Source organism: Pipistrellus kuhlii, unplaced genomic scaffold (assembly GCF_014108245.1).
Source record: "Pipistrellus kuhlii isolate mPipKuh1 unplaced genomic scaffold, mPipKuh1.p scaffold_m20_p_147, whole genome shotgun sequence".
Lineage (NCBI taxonomy): Eukaryota > Metazoa > Chordata > Mammalia > Chiroptera > Vespertilionidae > Pipistrellus > Pipistrellus kuhlii.
Genome location: NW_023425457.1, coordinates 93,843 through 111,198, shown reverse-complemented (window position 1 = coordinate 111,198; position 17,356 = coordinate 93,843). Strand labels below are relative to the sequence as shown.

At 63.9% G+C, this 17,356-nt stretch overlaps 1 protein-coding gene and 1 long non-coding RNA gene across 2 annotated transcripts; one reads left to right on the top strand and one right to left on the bottom strand.

Moving 5' to 3' along the window:
• Positions 1 to 1,726: 1,726 nt before the first annotated feature.
• On the top strand, positions 1,727 to 14,233 carry KCNC3 (potassium voltage-gated channel subfamily C member 3). The gene is given in 8 exon segments (XM_045581651.1): positions 1,727 to 2,696; positions 6,689 to 7,799; positions 9,396 to 9,404; positions 9,603 to 9,794; positions 10,030 to 10,049; positions 10,051 to 10,155; positions 12,879 to 12,938; positions 13,828 to 14,233. Coding segments are annotated over 8 exon segments (2,397 nt in total). The 5' UTR covers positions 1,727 to 1,820; the 3' UTR covers positions 13,852 to 14,233.
• LOC123652355 lies at positions 3,870 to 16,897 on the bottom strand. Its single transcript, XR_006741650.1, has 3 exons — positions 16,203 to 16,897; positions 12,200 to 12,212; positions 3,870 to 3,883 (listed from the first exon to the last, which is right to left on the bottom strand). It is a non-coding gene; the product is annotated as an uncharacterized LOC123652355 (long non-coding RNA).
• Positions 16,898 to 17,356: the final 459 nt, after the last annotated feature.

The window sequence follows — 17,356 nt, the reverse complement described above, 5'->3', positions numbered from 1 at the left end:
ACGGCGGTGGGAGCGGATCCTGAGGCTCAGAAGAGGGAGGGGCAAAGACTCTGAAGAAGGAGGGGGGACACATTCAGAAAGCAATGGGACAACGACCCAGCGGGAGGGAGACCCAGCAGTGTGAGCGCAGAGACGGGAGCACACATGTTTAGAGAAAAGAGCTAAAAAGAAACACAGGAATGGGAGCGGGCGCAGGTGGGGGGGGGGGGCGATACGAACCAGCCTGCAGAAGGAGGCGGCGGGCCAGGGACGCGGCAGCGGGAGGGACCCCCACAGCCCTGACCGGCCCCCTCCGCTCCCGCAGGCACCGCCTCCTCGCGCCGCAGCCGCGCCGCAGCCGCTGGCCCCGCCCCCGCCCCGCCGCCCGCCCCTAGGACCGCAGACCTGGCTCTGGCCCCGCCCACCACAGGCCCCGCCCACTTGCATCTCTCGCCTCCAACCAGGGCTCGCACCTCACCCCGCCCTCTTTCCTATTGGCCCCGCCTATTGCTTCCGCCGCTGTGCTTGCTGGCGCTTGGGTTTCTCCCTCTTCCTGCCTCAGGGCTCCTTCTTCACCACTCCTCATCCATCCTGTGGACCTCTTCTCTGCAGCCGGCCGTTATCGAGACCTTGTCTTTCCCTCAGCAGTTGGAAGTTTTCGCCCCGCCCTCTAAGTCCCTATTGACCCTTAGGACTTTCTCCCCTTTGCAGGCCCCCCTCCCCGCCCCCTTGCAGCCTGGTAGTTTTGTACTCGTTCCAGGTCCCTTAGCATCCCCCTCCTCCCACCTTCCGTTCTTCCCCCTCCTCCCTTCTCCCGTTCTTTATCCTCTCTTGGCCTCGCCTCGCCCCAGACTAGTCTAGTTGCTTTCTAGCCCCTCAAAGCCTCGCGCCTCCCTTAGTCTCGTCTTCCCTCAGCTCATTCAAGAGGCTTTCTACCATTCTGAGACCCCGTCCACCTTCTTCAATCCTGACACTAATTATCCCGGTCCAGCCCCATCTAATTAGGCCAAGTTTGCAGCCCCGGCCCCGCCCCTTCTTTACCCTGCCCCGACGGGAATTCCTAGCCAGCCGCTTTCAGGTTTACAGGGCTCGCTCACTGGGTCTCGGTTCCTGGAACCCCTGTCCTGTCCCCTGTCAGTCCAGCAGCCTAGTGCCATTTCTCGAGACTGTACCCTCCACTCTCCATTTCCAGCTCCCCGCCTTCCTTTCGTCCCGTCTCCTCACTCTCCAGACCAATCAAGAAGTTTCTACTATATGTTTTCCGACCCCGCCTCTTTTTAAGATCCGCCCTTTCTAGTCCCAGCAAAGTTAGGAGCCCAACCTCACAGTCTCCATCTGTCCTCCCCTCCTCCTCCACCAGATTCTGCTTATCCACCTCTTTAGGTTCGGGCCCCCTTCTCTGTCCAATCAGAATGGTCTCTCCGGTTGTGGCCCCGCCCCCTAGCTCAGTCTGTCCCGGCCAGTCCTGCCTCTTTAAATAGTTTGGACTTGGTCCCTTTTCTCTGCTCCGCCCCATCCTTTTTTTTTTTCAATTATATCTAATCCCGCCTCCTTCGTTCTCTGCGCTGCCAAGCCAGCCTACATGACCGCCTTCTTTAACACCTCGCCGCCAATCGGTGTGTCTCATTGGCTGCCCCGCCCCATTCAGCTTGGCCGGGTTAGAGTCCCAATCCTTTTCTCTCTGCTTCAAACTCCGCCCCACCATCCTTCCGGCCAATCACGTTCGTTGCTTCCCTCTTTAGGCCCCGCCCCTCCGTGTATAGTTTCCCCACCCAATCACGTCTGCCGTTCCCCATAGGCCCCGCCCTCTGCCCCGCCCCTCCGGCCCCGCCCCCCGTCCAATGCTGAGCTCAGTCTGCGTCTCGTCCTTCCGCGGGCGCCAGGGGGCCGGCAAGCAGCAGCCCGCACCGCCGCCGCAGCCTCCCGACTCCCCGCCGCCGCCGCCGCCGCTGCAGCAGCAGCAGCAGCCGCAGCCTGCGCAGCCCGGCCCCGCCGCGTCCCCGGCGGGCGCCCCGGCATCCCGCGGGCCCGGGCACCGGCGCGCCGAGCCATGCCCCGGGCTGCCGGCGGCGGCCATGGGGCGGCACAGCGGCGGCGGTGGCGACAGCGACAAGATCGTGATCAACGTGGGCGGCGTGCGCCATGAGACGTACCGCTCGACGCTGCGCACCCTCCCGGGGACGCGGCTGGCCTGCCTGACGGAGCCCGAGGCGGCGGCGCGCTTCGACTACGACCCCGGCACCGACGAGTTCTTCTTCGACCGGCACCCGGGCGTCTTCGCCTACGTGCTCAACTACTACCGCACCGGCAAGCTGCACTGCCCGTCCGACGTGTGCGGGCCGCTGTTCGAGGAGGAGCTCGGCTTCTGGGGCATCGACGAGACCGACGTGGAGGCCTGCTGCTGGATGACCTACCGGCAGCACCGCGATGCCGAGGAGGCGCTCGACTCCTTCGAGGCGCCCGACTCCGCGGGCGGCGCCAACGCCTCCAACGCCGCGGGCGCCCACGACGGGGGCCTGGACGACGAGGCGGGCGTGGGCGGCGGCGGCCTGGACGGCGCGGGCGGCGAGCTCAAGCGCCTCTGCTTCCAGGAGGCGGGCGGCGGCGCCGGGGGACCGCCAGGGGGCGCGGGCGGCGCGGGCGGCACGTGGTGGCGCCGCTGGCAACCTCGCGTGTGGGCGCTCTTCGAGGACCCCTACTCGTCGCGGGCAGCCAGGGTGAGCGCGCTGTCGGAGCCCCCGCCCCTCTCCCCTCCGCTCCCCGCCCCTCCCCACGCGCTTCCAGACCCTCAGGAGCGCCCCATACAGCCTCAGATTCCCATGGGCACTCCTTAGCACACACCCCCTGCTCCTGGGCATCCTCAGATCATCAGACGTTTCTCCAAACTTCTGAATCCCCCATTCCCTTTCAACCCTCACCCCGCTTCTCTGCATCACCCCGCCTCGACCCTTAGGAACTCCCTCCTGGGCCCCTCTGAACAACCTCACCCTCTGAAGGACCCCCTAGACCTTCAGAAGACCTTTTCCGGGCCCTCAGTCACCGGAACCCCCCTAAGCCCCTTCTCACTTCTCTTGGGCACCCCCAGCCCCTTCGAAGACCCTTCCCCAGCCCTCAGGTTCTTGGACCTTCTCCAGACCCTCAGAAGACATCCTTTGCTCCCCCTCAAAGTGTCCCAAGCTCTGTGCAAACTGCCCCCTTCCTCTGCCTCCTGCACCCCCTCCCCAGCCTCCTCTCCAGCCCTCACTTCCTCAGACTCTTCCCAGCAGCTCCCCGTGCCTTTTCCCTTTGCCCCTCTCCCTGACCCCCTCCTGGCTATTTTTGAATCCCCTGTCTCAGGAGACTCCCCCACCCCAGCTTCAGGGCCCCTGGACCCCTCTGAACCTCCAAACCACTTGCTCTGGCTAGGGCACCTCCCCCTCCTCCTCCCCATCACTGCAACAGTCAATCCTGGGACATTTTTTCTCCTGGGGCCTTCGGGACCCCTCTGTTCAAGTCCCTTCCTGCATCCTCCACGCCAGTTCGCATCCCAAGGACTTTCCCATAAAGCTCGAGACCTCCCCAGAGCCTCTTTCCCATTCCTCAGTTTCTCCTGACACCCCCCCCCCCCCATATGCGTGTCCCCTTCAGAGCCTCCCATATGCTCTCCAGAATGCCTCCTCTTCACCCCCAGCTTCTCCCTTCCCTCACTTACTGCACAGCCCATCCCTCTCTCCGGGACAACCCCCTGCCCCCCAACTCCCAGCCGCTTTCCTAGTAGATGAATGACTTTTTCTTCTGCTGCAGAACTTTAAGCTTAATCCTTGGGACCTCCCTCAAGTGATCAGCCCCACAACTTTCTTCTCAAAACAGTTTCCACTTCTTCCCTGCCTTGGTATCCTTGTGACCCCAGCCCTGCTCGCTTCCCCTTTCCCAAGATGACCCCCCCCAACACACACACACACACACACACACACACACACACACACACACAGTCAAAGCCCTGGACTGAGCGCCTCAGCTTCTCCCCCATCCCCAAGGTGAACAAATTCCAAATTCCACCCCCCCTCCCCGCAGCTCCCTTTACTTCCCCCAAAAACTTTTATAACTTTAAACATTCCTAACTTCCTAGGCTCAATAGCTACCCTTCCCCCCAGTTCTGCCTTTCTCATCCTAACTTCCTCCCGGTGCTGGAAGAGAGGAGAGCAGTTCAAAACTTGGGGGGGGGGGCGGGTTACAGGGAAAGAGGGGCGACTTCAGGGACCCCTCGTAGCCTCCTGGGGACACAGACACCCAGAGGAGCCGGTTCCGCCCCCTCCCCCCTCCGTGCCGCGTCCTGAGCCGGGAAGGACACGGAGCCGCAGTGCCGCATTCACGCTGGGGGAGGGCACGAGGGGGAGGGGGGCCCGGAGGCACCGCATAAAGTTTGGTCCCCGGGAAGCGCTGAGTTGGCGAGATTTGGGGTTGGGTGGGGATAGGTGAGGAGGATGAGGTACAGAAGGGACGTGGCCCTACATGCCCCCTCAAGCTTCCGAGGGCTCTTTTCCCCCCCTGGCCTGGGGTGCCCTTCCCTCTTGCCACCCCATTGGAGGGTCCCGAGGTGAGGCTGGATGTCCGGGACAGCTTTGGGGGGAGGGGGGTCACTCATTTACTCCGCAAATATATTTTGAGCGCCCTCAGCATGCCGGTCCCTTTCCAGCCTCCCAAGTAGATAGCTTAGCAGAGGTAGGAGCGGAGGCCAATGGAAAGTGGAGGGTGTCTACTATTCCCCTCCCCCAACACACACACACACACACACACACACACACACTCCCTTCTTCGTAATCTCTCCTTCCCTTACAGGGACTTCAGGTCCTACGCTGCTTTTGAACCGTCTGGGGGCAAAGGGTTAAACCAGTCCCCACGCTGTGCCCTGCGGGAGCCCCCCTTCCTGTCTGTGTCCCGGGCGGGAAGGAGTTAAACTTGCTCCGGGCCCGCGGCCTCCCGCTGGGAAGCGGCGGCACTGCGGCTGCGCACCGCCCGCTCCGCCGCGGCGCCGAAGGGGTTAAGGCGGCTCCCAGCTGCTGCGGCTGCGCACTGCGGCGGGGGAGCTGTCCGCGGTGCTGGCCGCCGCGCCCGCCCCCCGGCCCGGCCCGGCCGGCCCGCCCCCACTGCGGTGCCGCAGCCGCTCCGGGCATGCGCTCTGCGGCGGCCCGTGGCCTCTTAAACCACTGCGGAGAAACGGAGAGGGGGCGGGGCGGAGAGGGCACCCGCTGACCCTCAGCCCAAGGTTTAGGGTCTCTGCAGCCTGACCCTGGCCCCCCTCTTTTCTCTGCCCCTCCGCCTCGTCTCTCCATGTGATGAAAGCCTCCTCTTTGCCCCAACACTCATCCCCTTCCCTCTCCGAGGACTAGCCTCATAGCCCACTCTCCTCTCCAGGGGCCTCCTCCATCCCCTTCTCCCAGATCTTGACCTGCCCTCTCCCTAACTCAGGGCTTTCATCAAATCCCACAACCTTGTTCGGCAGGGTTCTAGTCCTCCCCCCAACTGAAATGGCGAGGCTCGCCTCCACTCGCGCTTCTCTGCACCTCTGAGAGGCCGCTCACCTTTCTTTGGCCCTAGTCCTGCCCTTTCCGCAACGGCCAGGCCCCGACCCTCCCTCCCCTTTGAGGGCCTTACCCCACCTCTCTTAACCTGCGCCTGTACCCCCTCCCCTTTTGCAGATTTGACACTTCACTTCCTCCCACCTTCAGGGCCCTAAAAGCTCCCTCCACTTTGTGGTTCCGCCCCTGTCCTGTCCTCTTGGGGAAGGGCCTCACCCAGCCCTCTCACTTTTCTGGGGCACAGACATTGGCACCAGGGTCCTTACACCCTGGCTCCTTGCCCCCCACTAACTGATGCCCCCATGGCCTCACAGAGCTCAGACCTCACTGAGTTCCAGACACTGGGCCAAGCACTGTTTTTCTGCGGCGAGGCTTTTTGTCCACTCATCTAATGTCATCCTCGTAATAATCCTGCAAAAACTTGAGGTTTGGGAAGCCTAATTGCTTTGCCCAAGCTAGGCAGAGGGAAGGCTGGATTCAAACCCAAGATTTTACTGTTAGCACCTCATGATTTCACCTTCCCCCCTTCCCCAACCCTCCGCTCCAAGCCCCCTTCAAACCTTCTGAGATACAGAGGGTGAGCAATCTCTGTCTCACCTGAGCCCAGAGATTGACACGGGGAATCAGAGGGCGGTGGGGGGGGGTGGGGGGGGGGTAGGGAGGGGGGGTGGTCTAGGCCAGTGGTCGGCAAACTCATCAGTCAACAGAGCCAAATACCAACAGTACAACGATTGAAATTTCTCTTGAGAGCCCCGTTTTTTAAACTTCCAATGCCACTTTGTCAAAACAGACTTGCCCAGGCCGTGGTATTTTGCGGAAGAGCCACACTCAAGGGGCCAAAGAGCCACATGCGGCTCGCGAGCCGCAGTTTGCCGACCGCGGGTCTAGGCCACAGAGCCTGAGGCCAGCAATTGCTGTTTTCAGGACAGAAGTTGCCCATGGGCTGCGGCTACGGGGCCAGCTCCTCTCCCGAGCCGGGGGACAGGGGCCTGGCCCTCTGCCTTCCCTTCTGCAGCTTCACTGCGGAGAGGGGGGCATCTGGGCTGGGAAAGGAGCCCCCGGGAGGGTCCTGTGGAGATGGCGGCGAGGCGACCAGATGCCCGGGTCACCCTTTGCCTTCTCTCTCTCTCTCCCACCTGCCCTGCCCGCAGTACGTGGCCTTCGCCTCCCTCTTCTTCATCCTCATTTCCATCACCACCTTCTGCCTGGAGACCCACGAGGGCTTCATCCACATCATCAACAAGACGGTGACTCAGGCCTCCCCGATCCCCGGGGCCCCGCCAGAGAACGTCACCAACTTCGAGGTGGAGACGGAGCCCTTCCTGACCTACGTGGAGGGCGTGTGCGTGGTCTGGTTCACCTTCGAGTTCCTCATGCGCATCACCTTCTGCCCGGACAAGGTGGAGTTCCTCAAGAGCAGCCTCAACATCATCGACTGCGTGGCCATCCTGCCCTTCTACCTGGAGGTGGGGCTGTCGGGCCTGAGCTCCAAGGCCGCCAAGGACGTGCTGGGCTTCCTGCGCGTGGTGCGCTTCGTGCGCATCCTGCGCATCTTCAAGCTCACGCGCCACTTCGTGGGGCTGCGGGTGCTGGGCCACACGCTGCGCGCCAGCACCAACGAGTTCCTGCTGCTCATCATCTTCCTGGCGCTGGGCGTGCTCATCTTCGCCACCATGATCTACTACGCCGAGCGCATCGGCGCCGACCCGGACGACATCCTGGGCTCCAACCACACCTACTTCAAGAACATCCCCATCGGCTTCTGGTGGGCCGTGGTCACCATGACGACCCTGGGCTACGGAGACATGTACCCCAAGACGTGGTCGGGGATGCTGGTCGGGGCGCTGTGCGCGCTGGCCGGGGTGCTGACCATCGCCATGCCCGTGCCCGTCATCGTCAACAACTTCGGCATGTACTACTCGCTGGCCATGGCCAAGCAGAAGCTGCCCAAGAAGAAGAACAAACACATCCCCCGGCCCCCGCTGCCCGGCTCGCCCAACTACTGCAAACCCGAGCCGCCCCTGCCGCCCCTGCCCCCCCCTCACCACGGCAGCAGCGGCGGCATCAGCCCCCCGCCCCCCATCACCCCGCCCTCCATGGGGGTGACTATGGCCGGGGCCTACCCTCCGGGGCCCCACTCGCACCCGGGGCTGCTCAGGGGGGGAGCGGGCGGGCTCGGGATCATGGGGCTGCCCCCTCTGCCGGCCCCCGGGGAGCCTTGCCCGCTGGCTCAGGAGGAAGTGATTGAGATCAACCGGGCAGGTGAGGAGGGGGCGCCGGCCCAGATGCGTGGGAGGAGGGGGGGGCAGGAGAGGGGTGCCGAGGTTCAGAGACGGGATGGTCAGCAACAGAGAGGGGAGAGGAGAGGGAATAGCAGTTGCCGAGGTCGGAGAAGCGGCACAGACATAGGCAGTGACGGAGAGAGATTTTGCGTGAAAGCCAGTTTTGGGGAGAAACAGACTTGCAGCCGGAGCGTTCAGAGGGACCCAGGGGCGAGGGTCGCACACGTGAACCTGGGCTGGCCGGAGAGGAGACCAAGAGGTGGTTTCAGCATCTGAGCTCCCCGGGGGACAGCCCGAGAGGATGGCCCACCGGCCACAGCGTCTGGAACTACGAGATTGTCTCTGGGAACGGGGGCGGGGGGCAGAGACAGAGAGAGCTGTGAGGGGTTGGCAGCAGAGAGTTCAGGCTGAGTAACAGTCAGGCCAAGAGAGGAGGTAAGACTTCAAACTGAAATCGAAGGGTCCGAGAGCGTCTAGGGGAGACCGGCCGGAGGGTGGGGAGGCCACGTGACAGGACAGTGACCTGGGACCCGGGGCCCAGGCTCTGTAGAGGGTCTGAGGGTCCGAGATGCCGCCCCGAGGAGGGGAGACAGGGAGACCGGAGTGGCCTGTGCCTGTGCCTCCCCCAGGGGAGCTGCCCCGGAGGCAGGGACTGGGGTGTCAGCCTGGGAGGATGGAGAGGCCGGTGGGCCCCACCCCCATGTCTTAAGTAGGTCAAGAAAGGGAGCTGGGCCGCCCGGCCCCCATCTTGCTCCCTCAGCCACTGACCCAGTTTCGCACCAATTAAAAATAGCCCAAGTCAGAGCCTGGGGACCCCCACTCTCCCTCCCTCATCTGGCACCCTCTTAACCCTTCCACTGTGTCCTTCCCAGCGCCCCAGCCATCTACCCCCACCCACCACCCCGCCCACCCAACTAACCACCCACCCAACTATCCACCCAACACCCTGCCACCCACCACCCCACCCACCCACCCAACATCCCATCCAACCAACACCCCACCACCCACCACCCCACCCACCCACCCAACACCCCACCCACCCAACTCCTTACCCACTCAACACCCTGCCCACCCAACACTCTACCCACCCAACACCCTACCCAGTCCTGCCTGACAGTTCACTTGACCCAATGACCCCCCAACACTCTGTCCCAGCCCCCTTTCCAGCATCCAGCTTGCTTCCCAGCCCCCTCTTGCCCATGTCCTCCCCCACCCATCCCTCCAAATGCCCAACACCCAGCCCCAGCCTGCCATTCCAAGCCCTGGCACCTGGCCTGACTAGCACTCCACACCTTCCTTCATCACCTTCATCCAACCCTGTCCCCTAACCACCTCTGCCTACCCCGTTGTCCTCAAAAGGCAACACCCTTCCACCTTGGCCGGTGTTGCCCAGTGGTTAGAGTGCCAGCCTGTTCTTGGGTTCAGTTCTCAGTCCAGGGCACGCACCTGGGTTGCAGCTTGATCCCCTGGGTGCAGGAGGCAAGCGATTGGTATGTCTCTCTCACGTCGATGTTTCTCTCTCTGTCTCTCCCGCTCCCCCTTTCTCTTCCACTCTCTCTAAAAATCAATGGAAAAGTATCCTCAGGTGAGGGTTACCAAAAAATACTGCCCAAAACTCAACCTCCTTCCCCCGTGACCCGCTCCCCAAATCCACCAGCCATGCCCCCCACACCCTGCTCCCAGCTGAGCCCCTCCTGTCATCTCCTGACCCCGGCCCGCCAGCACCCTGTCCCTGCGTCCCCACACTCACTCCTGCCTCTGTCTCCGTCCGGCCCGCACACAGATCCCCGCCCCAATGGAGACCCGGCCGCGGCCGCGCTGGCCCACGAGGACTGCCCGGCCATCGACCAGCCCGCCATGTCCCCGGAGGACAGGAGCCCCATCACCCCCGGGAGCCGCGGCCGCTACAGCCGGGACCGGGCCTGCTTCCTGCTCACGGACTACGCCCCCTCCCCTGACGGCTCCATCCGGAAAGGTGAGGCGCCCTCCGCTGGCCGGGACCCTCCCTCTCTCGCCTCCCCTCGGGGAGGGGGGAGAGGGGGAGGGGGAGGGGTGATGGACTCCCTTTCCCGCTCCCTGGCCCCAAATCTCCTCCTTCCCAGACCCCCCCCCACCCCCTCCCCGAGTGTCCTCGCCACTGACCCTTCACCTGTCTTTATTGCATCTCCATTTCCCCCGCCCCGACCCTCTGGCCTCTTCCCCACCCCCAGCCACCGGTGCTCCCCCACTGCCCCCCCCCGACTGGCGTAAGCCAGGCCCCCCCAGCTTCTTGCCCGACCTCAACGCCAACGCTGCAGCCTGGATATCCCCCTAGCGGACGAACCCCCTCCCCCGGGGTAAGTAGCTCCTGACCTCTGGCCCCCCTCCTCTCGACTAACACCCCCCCCCCCCCCGAGAACATGCAGCCCCCACTGACCAAGACCCCCGCCCGCCATGAAGAGCTCCATCTGATTAACCTTCGGTCCCGTCGCCGACCCCACACTGCCCCCCCGCCCGGACCCGCCGGCTCCTCACTCACCCCACCTCCCACCATGTGCCTGCCCCCCGGCCCTCCCACCTGACCCATCCTCACTCCGTCTGGGTGTTCAACATCCCACCGAGAAAACGGGGTACACTCCCAGGATGCGAGATGGGGTGAGAAAGTCTGGGCCACCCAGTCAGTGCCTTGTGGACTGGCAGCTTAGCACCCACAGTCCCGCCCCGGACGTCAGCCAGCAAAACGGGCCCCCTCCCCGGAGCAGCTGGGAGGGGCAGACGCAGTCGGAAGGTCGCTGTTTGCGGTGACGTGTGCACGTGGAGGCGGCAGGGCCCCGGGTAGGAGCAAGCCCCAGCGAAGGCTTCGGGAGGAATCGGGCACTGATGGGGAAGGGGTCCCGTTAGACAGCAGTGACCAGGCAGAGCCAAGCCAGAGCCCGGCCGAGGCGGCAGCCACGAGGCAGGAAGCAGGGCTGGCTGAGGCCGGGACCGGGGCCGGGACCGGGGCCGGGGCCGGGGCCGGGGAGAGCAGGTCCCTCTGGGTCCTTGGGATGGACCGGAGGGCAGGCCTGGGAGACCCGGACAGGGTCCATGGGGTCAGGGCTGTGAGGGAAGGAAGGGAGGGAGGGAGGGAGGGAGGGAGGGGGGAAAGGAGGGAGGATAGGAAAGATAGGAAAGAAGGAAGGAGAGAGAGGCGGAAGGAAGGAAGGAAGGAAGGAAGGAGAGACAGAAGGAAGGAAGGAAGGAAGGAGAGAGAGAAGGAAGGAAGGAAGGAAGGAAGGAAGGAAGGAAGGAAGGAAGGAGAGAGGCACAGGAGGAAAAGGGCTGGGGACTGGCCTGGGAGGTCGGGGGACACGGTGAAGAGAGAGTTGTTAGTGAGTCATTCGGCAAACACAACCAAGCACTTCCCACACGCCAGGAATTTAACATGCCTTTGTAACCCTCACACCGCCCTGCGAGCCCCCAGCTCCACCCCCCACCCAGTCATTCATTTAACTACGGACTCCCGAGGAGGCCACCGTCACCTAGGCCTGCACAGAGCCAGGGTCTGCCCTCAGAGTTTATAGCTTAGGTGGGCATGCTGCAGCCCGCAGGCCAGCTCTGTCAGCCAGCGGTTTTGTCAATAAAACTTTATTGGAACATATCCCTGTTATGCTCCCAGAGGAATAGTGAGGACAGAGACCGTGCAGAGCCGAACATGTTCACTCCCTGGCCCTTTAAGGAAAAGTCTGATGCCCCCTGATGGGAGGCAGCAGAAATTAAACAAATAAAAAAACAAAACAAAAAGTCTCTGGCCACGATTAGGGCTGTGGAAGGGCTTTTGGAGGTGACACGAAACCTAAAGGTGGAAAGGCCGGCAGGGGAAGAGGGAACAGCAGGTGCAAAGGCCCTGGGGTCCCAGGTGGGCGAGCTTGGTGCCGGAAGGAACTGCCAGGAGGGGGTGAGGCCAGAGCTGAGCAGCCGCAGGGAGAGGGGGAGAGGGGGCGACGGGGCGGACAGCCTGTGCCCAAAGAGCAGGAGGGCGCTGGCCACGGGGGCTGCCCTGGTCCGGAGAGTGAGGAGGAGGAATGTGACCCATCGCTTTCTCCCTTCCACAAACACCTGCGGACGCTGCCTTAGAAACAGGGGTACATCCCACATCTCTGCCGCAGCCTCCGGAGAGGCTGGCATGGGGCGTGCGGCTTGGGGCTCTCAGGGAGCCTCCGGGCGGCCTTGTCCCAGCCCCTGTGTCTCAGAAGTTCAGGGAGGGCCGTGACTGCCCCAGGCCACCGGCAGGGGGAGGACAGCCCAGGCTTCCGGTTCAGACAGAACCACGGGGGGGGGGGGGGGCTGTCAGGCTCTTGTTCCCTCCCTCCCCCTCCTTGTTGCCCTCCCCTCACGCCCTCTTCATTGTCATCTCATCACCAGCCCCTCCCCCCTCCCATCTCACCCTCCCCGCTTGCACCCAGTCCCCTTCCCACTCTGTCCCCCTCCTTCAGGTCTGGATGGGCCCCTTGGAACGGAGGGGGGCCGGGGGAGTGGGGGGAGGGGAACGGGGGGGGTGAGGGAGGGCTGGGCTGGGCCGGGGGAGCGGGGCGGGGGGGGGAGGTCTCTGCTTCTCTTGCCTCTGATGCCAAAATCCATTCATTGAACTCAAATAATGGCTGGAGCTGATGGGGCTGACTGGACCCTGGATCCCCCTCCCTCACTTTCCCCTCCCCCCCCCACCCGCCCCCCATGGCCCGCCCTCCTCTGCTGCTCCCTCCCCTCCTCCCAAGACCCTTCCTCCTGGTGTGTGTCCCCCACCCAGGACCGCTCCCTCCCTCATCTCCCCTCACCAGCCACCTGAGTCCAACCCTGGACACGTGCTCCCCCTCCTCCCCAGCCTTCTCCTCCCTCCTCCCATCCCCCCCAACCCCAGCCACCCCGGACGCTCCTCCCATATTTGATGTCTCCGGCCGCCCCATTTCACTGCTCCCCTCCCCGGAAAACACTAGAGAGGAGGAAGAGATCCGGCTTTTCTCCGACCCCCAACCGCGAGGCCATGCTGGGGGGCTCCCGTGGCGCCCTCCCCCGCCATGACTCTGTGCATTTCTGTCCCCAGCTCTTGTCACCGCCTGAGGCCTCCAGAGACCCTCGGTCCCCCCCTGCCCCTTCCCCCCAGGTTAGCAACGGGAATGGCTGGGAAGGGGCGTCCCCTAGGGAGTGGGCTCCCGACCCCTCAGGCTCTCCCTCCTGTGGTCTCAGACAGGCCCCAGGCTTCCCAGAGACACCCCCCATCCCCATGCTCCGTGACCTTAGGCCCCATCTTAGATCCCCTTCCGGCCAGAAGGTTCCCATGGGCACTCCCTGGCCCCTGCCCGCCTTCAGGTGAGCCAGCCTGGCCCCTCCGACTGCTCTGCAGCTGTGGATGGGGGCGCCGCCGGCCGTGACCCCGTCTGCTCGGCCCCTCACAGCCCCTTCCCTCCACAAGTAGGTTAGCTCCCCCTGCAGGCCTGCCCTCGCCCTCCCGGCTGCACCCCTGCCTTCCACCTGAGCTCCCGCCCATGCCCCTGCTGCCACCATCCGCCTTGCTGCCCCCCCCTTATGCTCAGATGAGGGGGCCTGTGGGGGGCGGGCTGCGTGGGGATGGGATGGGATGGGTGGGGGGGGCTCCGTGGGCGCCACCTGCCTCCTAACCCTGAGTCTCTCCCCCCTCCCCGTGTCTGACCCTTTCTCCTCGACGCCACTGACTGTGCGATTTGTTCACTTCTCTCTCTCTCCCCGTCTCCTCGGCCCGCCTGTCCGTGTCCGCCTCGCCCGCCCCGTCTGGCCGTGTCCGGGGCCCGATGGCTCTGTCTCTCCCGCGTGTCTCTCCTCTCGCCTTCTCTGTCTCTGGCTTTCCCTGCCCCTGCCTCTCTCCGGCTGGCTGGCGTCCTTTCTGGCTGTCTCTCTCCTGCCTCCCTCCCTCCCTCGCTCTCTCCGTCTTGGGGTCTCTCTGTCTCTGGGACCCTCCCCTGCACCCTGACTCCACGCTTCCTCCCCGTGTTTCCGCCTCACCCCCCACCCCCCAGGTTACGAGAAATCCCGCAGCCTGAGCAGCATCGCGGGCCTGAGCGGCGTGTCTCTGCGCCTCGCGCCCCTAGCCACTCCCCCCGGCTCCCCCAGGGCCGCCCGCCGGGCTCCCCCAACCTTGCCCTCCATCCTCTAGCGCTCCCCTCCCCCCTGTGGGGGGACTCGGGGGTGACAGGGAAGGTCAAAGGAGCTGGGGTTCGGGGAAAGGCTTTATTTTATATATATAAAACAATCAAAAAGTCAATAATATGCAACGGAGACGACCATCACGCCAGCAGACACCCCCGGGCCCCTCACCCCCACCCGGGCCGCAGGATGGAGGGGGAGGGGCCAAGCCCTACGCCCTCCAGCTCTCCCCTCCCCCCCCCCAAATAAAGCCTTCTCAGGTCTCCATGAGCCATAGGACACCCTCTCCCATCAGCTCGTGTAAATACGTCCAAATTATGCCAATTACATAGGGGCACCTCCCCGCCACTGTGCATGCTCCAACCCAGACCCCGACCCCAGCTCCACCTCAGCAATGAGCCCAGGGCTGCATGCCGCGCGGTTGAGGGGAGGGGCACTCTGGGGAGGGGGCGTGGAGCCTCGAGGGGGTTGGGTGGGGTGCAGGGGGGTCTCCTTGCCCCCTCCCCTCCCCCCCTCCTGGAGGGCGGCCCATCCTGCATGGATTACAAATAAAAATTAGCGACCACACTGGGGGAGGAGGGACAGCCATCCAGCCAAACACCCGAGCTGAGCTCAGATGGCAGAAGCAGGGCGCTGCGGCCAGCTGCTCCCTCAGCCTTGAGGAGGGTCCCTCTGGTGGATTGCACCCGTTCACCCCCACCCCCAGCCCCACCCCCACAGGATCTGCTCGCCTCTGTGCTTGCTGCATGGACTCGGACCTCCTGAGAAGTCTGGCCCCAGCACACACACATCCCCCAGTGCCCCTCCAGGTTCCCGGGACATGAGCCCTGCACCCAGAATTCCTGACACTGGCCCTGGCACCCCGCATCCTCCAAACCCCCCCCCCCCCAACTTAGTCCCTGCACACAGATGCCGCCCCCAACCCAGCCCCACGGCCAGCCACTCCCTGGAGTGCATCCCGGTGCCTCCGCCCTCCAAGAGGCGCCCAGCCTGCAGCTTCTCTCTGCCTTTGGGATGCTCCAGACCCTTCCCGGTCTCAGACACTTCCTGGACACCCCGAATCCTCAGGCCTCAACCCCACCAGACACCCACCTCAGGCTCCCCTGGCCCCTAGGATTTCCAAGGCGGGCTCAGATCTGCCTGCCCTTCCAGGGAACCTGATCTTCCCAGGGCACCCCATTTCTTAGGCCCAACCCGCCCCCCCCAACATGCCTTCCCTTAAATGACACCCTCTTCACGGACACCAGTGCTCCCCAGAGCGTGTGTTCGTGCCTCTGACCTGCTGAGGTCCAGGCAGTGCGAGGACGAGCACCCGGGAGCTCGTGTCTTTGCTGGGGTTCTGCCTTTTAGGGCGCTTTGCTCAGAGGCTGCCAGTGAGTCCAGGTTGTGAGGCGCCGGTTATTGAGGTCACGTATCTCCATCTAGAGACGGCCGAACGGACGGACGGACACTGGGACATGGAGGCTTAGGCAACCACCCACCCACCTGGGCGGGGACCCCAGCCCGCGGTTCCCGTGTTCCCCGCCCCCCATGCCCGCGGGTAGGAAAATCCCTCCTCACATCCCATCCTGGCTCAAGGATGCGCTACCTCCCCCAAGCCTGGAGACCACCCCGGTCCCAGAATCCTTAGAGGAACCCCCCCCCCCCCCCCGCTTTTGGAGCCGGGGGCCCACAGAATTAGCAGCCTTCCTCCTCCCTGTGCTCCCACAGCCTCAGGAACCCCACCCGAGGGGTGGGGGGTGGGGTGTCACTGAGCACGATTCTTGATGCAACGATTCCTATGCAAGGGGCACTTCGAGTCCCCCCCATCCTTCCCCTCGGACCCTAAACCCTGGCGAATCTGGGGCGAGGGGAGGGGCAGGTTCTGCGGGGAGCGGGGCGGGGCAAAGGGCTAGGGGCCCCAGACACCAGGGTATGGGGGTGGGGACTGATTCTATTGCCAAAGGGTTTAACTTCTTAAAAAAAAAAAAAAGCCCCCCCCCCCCGTCCCCATTCCCCAGACCCTCACGGGAGACGGGGAAAGGGGGGCGAGATCTTTTCCAAAGGGTACAGACCTCTTCCCTCCGTCTCCCCCCGCCCCCCACCTGCCACCGTACCCAGCTTTTTAGTTCAGCTTTTAAAAGTAACCACGATCATGATAAGCCTCCACAAAACGTGATTCTCATCCCCCCAAGTCAATAAACAACGTGGGATTCGGGGGGGGGGGGGAGGGGAGCGAGCTAAAGGGACGACTTCCGCTCCCGCTCACTTTCCCACGCCCCGCCCCGCCCCTTTCCCACGCCCCGCCCCGCCGCCAGGGCGCCCGCAACTGCACGCATGCGCTGCATGACGCTCCCCACTCGCATGTGGCGCCCTCCTGCGCTCGGCACGCACGGGCACGGGGCGGGGGGCGGGGCGGGGGAGAGGGACGGACGGCGGGGTCCTCCCGGGCTCAGCGGCTCCCCTCCCCGGCACACACAGCAATAAGTTTCTCTCCCTCCGACGTGGGCGGGGCGAGCCTGGCCTGTCCGGGGGGAGGGGGAGGGGGTGGCGGCCAGGGGGCGCTCTCAGGGATGGGGGCGGGTGTCCGGAGTCAGTCAGTGTGGGGAGGGGAGGTCTGCAAATCGTCCAACTCTGGTGCTAACGGCGGGTCTTCTCAAGCCCGCCCCCAGGGCAGGGAGGGAGGGGTCGGCAGGCCCCTCCCCCAGGCCTCCCCACGCCCACCCTGGGTGCATGAACCGCCCGATGCAGAAGCTGCCGCATGTCACCCCCCAAAAAAGAAAAAGTGTCATGCCCCCCTTCCACTCACCCTTCTCATTCCCCACCGAAATTAAAGTTTCCTTTTCATTTAAAAGCTGCGTCCTGTCCGTGTGTTGGGGAGCCTCCCGGGGAGGGCTGGGGAGCTTTTGGGGGTCCACAGAGGGGTACTGGGTCTTCAAGACCAGGGGTTGGGTTAAAGTGGCAGGCATGCGAGACCGGTTTGGCTCAATGGATAGAGCGTCAGCTTGGGGACTGAAAGGTCCCGGGTTCGATTCCGGTCAAGGGCATGTACCTTGGTTGCGGGCATATTCCCAGTAGGGGGTGTGCAAGAGGCAGCTGATCGATGACACTCATCGATGTTTCTAGCTCTCTATCTCTCTCCCTTCCTCTCTGTACAAAATCAATAAAATATATTAAAAAATAATAATAATAAAAAATAAAGTGGCAGGCATGGGTGTGCATTCTGGGGGCCCAGGCATGCCCGTGAACACCTGCTCTCACTTGGTGATTTGAGGTGAGTGCCTGCCTACACCCCTAGCTGGGAAGTCTGAGGGCACCTGGATGATGGGAGCTCCTGAGAGTGACTGGTCCCCAGGAGAGGAGGGACCTGGGTCCCCAGCGTGTGCTCAGGGGCTCAGGGCAGCCCGCTCCCTATTGCTAACT